The following is a 6,448-nucleotide window of genomic DNA, read 5'->3' on the forward strand; positions in this document are numbered from 1 at the left end:
CGTGATTTCATGTGTCATGTTTTGGAATATGTTTTCCTAGCATACAACAAATTAAGTTGTGTTCAACCTCATTTATATGCAGCATGAAATTGATTTTTGCTAGACATGATTTTATCCTACATTCAACACATAGGATGTGCATATATTGTCCATGGGATCGTATGTGATATATTTGGTTTTGGTACCATGAATATATGTGACATGCCAATTTTAATAAGTTTTGTATCATCATGTTACTACTATCATTGCGTAACACTAATGTGGTGTCCGTGTATAGCGTAACGGATTATAGCTTTCTGGCCCAATGTTGATGCTTTTTATAGTGCATGTGATATGTGACCGGTTTGTTTCTTTTGACCTCACACGGTATCAAAACTAACCACATGATGCAATAATATGACATCTTTGTGTAACTTGACCCAACTGGAGTCCGCCTATGATACATGAAATATGCTTGATCATATGTTTTGCTTGAATTTTGCATGTCTATATAGATGTGGCGTGAACATATTTTATTTAAGTTCAGCCTTACTTGTATTATTACTAACACCACGTAGCACTAATACAATGCACGCGTGTAGCATAACAAAGTGAAGGTGTATGGAGAAATTTTAATATTGCATGGGTCATATAACATTATCGTTCTTTTTCTATTTGTATCTTACATGGTATTAAAACTCACTCCACGTAGCGTCATTTGATTGGCGCCCGTGTCTAGTATAACCCAAGTAAAACGAGTTTGTGATACACATTTGTGATGATGCTAATAGTTTAGGCTCATATAGCATTGGAGCATTTTATAAATGTCTTTTATATAAATTTGACCAGAATTTGTGGCCCGAATATTTTATTTAGGTTTATCTTAGTTGTATTACTACTAACATCGCGTAACACTCATACTGTGTCCGCGTATAGCGTAACCAAGTAAGATTAGTTTATGACATGTGATTTTGGTGATGCCAATAGTTTAAGCTCTTATAGCATTGGAGCATTTTATAAATATAATTTTATATGAAACTGGTCAGAGTTTATGGCTTTAACATTTTATTGAGATTTATCTTACTTGTATTACTACTAACACCGCGTGACACTAATATCATCATGTCCGCGTGTAGCGTAACCAAGTGAAATCAGTTTATATATGATATGCAATTTGATGATGCTAACAGTTTAGGCTCTTATAGCATTGGAGCATTTTATAAATATGTTTTTATATAACAATGATCAGACTTTACGGCTTTAACATTTTTTATTTTTATCTTGCTTGTATTACTACTACACCGCGTAACACTAATATAGTGTCCGCGTGTAGTGTAACCAAGTAAGTTTGGTTTTTATTATGCATCATGTTTTATAATACATCTTGTAGCGTGAACGTATTTTTTAATTAGGCCTTGCCTTACTTGTATTACTACAAAACCGCGTAGCATTAGGATGATACTTGCGCGTAGCGTAACCAAATAAAGGTTTGTTTTTGTATATTTTTGTCCGTATTACAACTAGCGTGACACATAATGTCTGTAGCGTAACCGAACAAGAATATTGTTATGTGTTCGGTTTAGCATATTCATAATTTCATTCCAACCTGATCGTAACATTTTTATGATGACCAAACTATGGAAATTTTCATGAAGTTCTTGTACTTATGATATTCTCTTGATATGTATCCACGTATAGGGACCAAACCAAAGAACGCGATTTATGTTCATCTTGGCTTGTATCGCTAAGGGGACCAAACCAAGAAGGAGATCACTAAGACAAAGAGTATGCGACATGTAACATAACCATGAATGCTCCTTGGCTCATACCGCGATGGCCGAACCAAAGACAGAGATTTGAGGTAAATATAACATGCTCCTTGATTTCTACCGCGATGGCCGAATCAAGGATGAAAATTTGGATAGATGAAACAAACTCCTTGGTTTGTACCGTGATGACCGAACCAAGGAAAAAACTTTGAAAAGAAGAAACCAACACCTGAATTTGTACTGTGATGGCCGAATTAAGGGCTGGAGTTTTAAGAGAGGAGGGAGAAGAAAGCTCCATGGCTCGTACCGTGGTGGCCGAACCATGGGCTAGGGGAGAGCCATGAATCTCACCTTCTCACCTCCGGCAAGCACCACACCTGCCTCTTCCTTTTCTTCTCTCTGCTTCTTCTTTTTCTTTCATGTTTGTATGTGTGTATGTGTGACTTAACAGTGGAGGAGATCAAATGAAATGAATCCTGGAACCTCTTCAGCAGCCGAGGGGCCTTGTATTTACCACTGTTCAAGAATTCATCCGATTAATCAGTTAATGGCAGTTAATCGCTACTCATTGGGTGTCCGATTCGAATAACACATATTCATCGCTTTAACTTGTCGGACCGATTAAATGGCTTGTCAGGCCGATTAAATGGATGTTAGACCGATTAATATGTTGTCAGGCCGATTAATCTTAGTTTGCCTACAAACTCATGGGTCGAAAAGGCTAAATTTTTTGCCATGTAACCTCTCCCATCCTCCTCTAGCTCCTGAATAACTAGGATTTGATCAAACAGTACATTATTATGGTATATCTCATAGCTGAGAGGATGAGTGTAGGGTATAATACATAAAAACTAGAATATGTTCACATGTTCCTATTTAATCTACCAATTAATGGCCGGTCTATTAATTCAGTTAATAGGACGACTCACCAGTGAATCAATATTTCCAAGCCGACCGAGCAGTTACCACTTACCGATTTCCTTAACCATGGTATTTACATAGGGAACGGATGAGTGTAGCGCCAGGCTTCGGCTGTACGCCGCGCATGCCCACGTTCACTCATCGTGGGATCGTGAGGTCGTGGGAGCGGGGCTGTTCGTTTCTTTTTTTTCTTATTTCTTTATTGCTAATTAACCGACAACGTCTAATTAGTCTGTGTGGACTTTGGCTGCATCTTTCAACATGTGGGCCGTGCACATTAACCCTTTTGCTTGGATACGTGAGTGGCTGGCTAATGAGATTTTCCTATTTAGCGCCACACGCACCGGGTCCTTCGTTTTTATGCAAACCGGCGCGTGCAGGCACGTGAGTTGGGCCGGCCCATCGAGGCTTTCTTTTCTCAGTTTTTAATAGAGAAAAACAAACATAGGTGAACACGATTCGAACTCACGATCAACTTGCAAAATTACTTGGTGCAACCACCATGCCACCCACACGGGATTTTTTAAAAATGAACTTGGTCTCTCATTTCTCCCCTAATAATAATAAAGCGCGGAGCGCTTTTGTCGTCCGTCGTGGCGTTTTTACAAAAATACCCTTTTATTTTTGGTAAATCAACCCGCAGTCCCTTCTTAAGTGGATGGGATCGCGATTCTTTGTTTCATCTTATCCAGACGCTCCATCTCCAGCACCGACGAGGTGAGGGGCGGCGCGATGGCATCGTGGGGCGGCATTCCGGTGAGGCAGGGACAACCGTGGGGCTCGACTCGCCCTCCGGCTCCGGCTCCGGCACCGCGTCCAGGGCACGGAGCGGGGCCGAGGAGAGGCCCGCCTTCGGGGAACGCACCAGCTCTGGCTTCGCGTCCAGGGAGCGGCGGAGCGGCGGCGAGAGCGGGCCCGGGGAGAGGCCCGTCTTCGGGGACAGCACCAGCTCCGAGCGGAGGAAGCTCGGCCAAGAGTTCTACAAGGATATCTTCCTGGGGGGCGAGCCCACGTCGCCCGGCGGATCCACCAGCCGCATGCTGTCGCGGTCCACGTATTTGGTTCAGTTAGTGCTCTGCGGGTTTTTTTTCATACTCAACTACTGAAGTGATGCGAACAATAGCGGTGCACGTTATTGTTCTTATCAAGTTGTAGATATTGTCATGCTAAGAAATGTGAAATTGTCAACATTGCCAAGTTTTCACTTATATATGCTTCTTGCAGCTTCTCCATGAAGTTCACCACAGGTGTGGACAGTTCAGTGCCTACTTCTCCATCCCGGCATATATCCAACAGAAATGATGATGACACATCTTATGGTTACAGTGTTCCAGTTTCACCGAATTCATCCACGAACAGTTCTTTTGCACAAGGGGTATCCCAGCAAGATTCGAAGAAGAATCCCTTTTTGTGGCATCGATATCCCTTCCTATCCCGGTTCCGTTCAAGTGGAGATAAGAAGGAGAAGGACACTTCTCAACGTGTTAACTCTATGGACAGTGAATGTGAAGGGACTCCTATTAGCTCAGCAAGCTTCATCAGCAGCGACAAGTTCCATTTTTCATTCTATAAGTGGGCAGGGCAAGACAAAGAAGGAGCACGACGGCAGGGTGATTTGAGGCTCGTGGTGGACCAGCTCAAGCGAGGGGAAGGTCGGATTCATCGGCTGACGGCGTCGGCAAGGGGTTCAACGGCGGCCAGAGGTAACTCGCAACTCTTCAGACTTTGATGGATAACAGGTCAACATCCGATAGTGCTCCACTGTTTGCCGGAAGTCCGTCGGTGGGTTCTACACTTGACGTATGTGGACAAGGAGGCTTCAAATCATGGTCTTTGATTCTCTGGCAACCTGTTGTTCATTGCGTCAAATATCTCTGCAACCTCTCTTCCTTCCAACTTGCTTTGAGTGCTTGGCTACATCTCAATTTGATCTGATCTATTTTTCTTTTACTACTTGGCCCCTGCTAATCTCTCTTTGCATGTATTATTGGCACTAATTAACTTTGATGAGATAGCAATGTTTCTTACTGGAGAGATCCATGCACCTAGAATGTACTTTTATAGTCGGCAGCTCCTAGAACTAGCACAAAACATGCTCAATGACCCTGAAGTACAAACAGATTACTAACTAAAGTGCACTCGCGCATGAAACTAGATTTTAGATGAGAACGCATTTCAATTCTTTTAACGAGTCTGCAACCCATGAATACAACACAATTACACTTCTAAAAAATTAGCCCCGGTCATGCTCGCTGCCACAAGCAAGTGCACAACTGCGGCAGTGGAACCATGGCTCGATGCCTGAGCTAGCGTGTGGTACGCCCTTCTTCACGTCCAGCGTGGTCTTTGGTACACGCACAACGTGAATCGACGCCGTGGTATTTGCTAAAGAAAATCTAGAAGCTCCAGTTCCTCGAGGTGTTGGACACCCGTCATGCAATGGTATAGTCAGTCTTTGGACTGATAAGCTATTGCCTTTCAAGTGTTGAAGTATTTTCCTTCATGGCTAGAATTATTCAATACAGTCAATGATGTTGCAAGATCTATTTTTTTTATAACTTGATATAAGGGACACAACCTTATAATTGAATTATTTCAAGTTTTAGAATTATTCAATGGTATTGTTCTTTCTTCAGTGTAGATGCATGATATTACATGATTAAACGTGTCAATTTTATAACTTGATTTAATTGTCTATATTATGCTCTATGTGCTATTACCAACAAAAATAGTACTTCCTCTGTCCCAATAATATAAGATGTTATTACATCCTATATGTATATTGGATGTAATAACATAAGTGTGGCAATAATGTGTTTGCACCAGTTAAGGGAGAACTTATTATTTACATTGTAAGAAACACGTCATGTTTATTCCCCATCATTTAAGTGTGTTCCATTCTATATTTGTTCATGTTGCTCATAGCACATTTTCAATATTTTCAGGATATGATTATGATGATGCTGCATACTGCTCCTCTGGAGTCTACCTCTCTTTGGATTCTTGGACACTTATAGCCAATGAGACTACATTTTCGGTTGTTAGCTGGAGCTATCACTATGACTCAAAATTTATTTCCACTCAAGTAAATTTATATGCTCACTGGAAACCAACGACAGTCAACACTTACCAGCAGTTTGCAGTTTGTATTAGAATGTGCCTAAGCCAATGGTTAGACAATCTTGGTCATGATTTATGTAGATTGGATAGTTCCTTCAAACTGCGCTCTTCAATCTTGAGTGGACAATTATATGTTTCCTTATAGAAAATTTACTATATGTTTCATAAATGGACTGATTATTTTGTCCCTGTCAGATTAAACTAGGTCTAGATTTGAAGGTACAATTTCAGGCAGCTGGTGCTGGTTTGTTTGTTGTACTAACGATGCTCTTTAGACACACATGTGGCCTTCCTCATTCCTCAGTCGTTATGAGTTGGGCATAGTTTCGCGACCCAGCCAATCCTGGTTCATCGCAACATGTGTTTTCTTCACACAAGTTTAAACAATGCAATCTCTTCTTAGGCTATCAAAATATGAGCTGGATGAAGGTAGACAGATGATGACGTCCCTTACTTTTTTGATTAATTAGGGAGATGACTTTTTTTTCTCCCGTTGCAACGCACGGGCATATGTCCTAGTATTACTTCTATTCCCTTTTCCCTTTTTTTCGTTTTTCGTTTTCCTTTTTTGTTTTCTGTTTTTTCTTTCTTTCCATCCAAGTCCCTTTAATAGTTTGCAATACATGATTTTTTTTGTTTTAGGTTGATTTTTTAGTTTG

General features: G+C 41.1%; 1 protein-coding gene across 1 annotated transcript; it reads left to right on the forward strand.

Annotated features, from left to right (window-relative positions):
* The first annotated feature begins 1,873 nt into the window (after positions 1–1,873).
* On the forward strand, positions 1,874–5,958 carry LOC123450546. The gene is made up of 4 exons (XM_045127733.1): positions 1,874–1,921; positions 3,239–3,735; positions 3,894–4,372; positions 5,615–5,958. Exons 1-4 carry the CDS (start codon positions 1,874–1,876, stop codon positions 5,932–5,934), a joined length of 1,344 nt encoding a protein of 447 aa, XP_044983668.1. The 3' UTR covers positions 5,935–5,958.
* Positions 5,959–6,448: the final 490 nt, after the last annotated feature.

This window comes from Hordeum vulgare, chromosome 4H (assembly GCF_904849725.1).
Source record: "Hordeum vulgare subsp. vulgare chromosome 4H, MorexV3_pseudomolecules_assembly, whole genome shotgun sequence".
NCBI classification, from domain to species: domain Eukaryota; kingdom Viridiplantae; phylum Streptophyta; class Magnoliopsida; order Poales; family Poaceae; genus Hordeum; species Hordeum vulgare.

Coding starts and splice junctions, on each gene's coding strand:
- LOC123450546 (XM_045127733.1), top strand. CDS start 1,874: ATGGCCGAATCAAGGATGAAAATTTGGATAGATGAAACAAACTCCTTG. Junction 3,736..3,893: donor CGGTCCACGTATTTGGTTCA/GTTAGTGCTCTG, acceptor TGCTTCTTGCAG/CTTCTCCATGAAGTTCACCA. Junction 4,373..5,614: donor GGGTTCAACGGCGGCCAGAG/GTAACTCGCAAC, acceptor CAATATTTTCAG/GATATGATTATGATGATGCT.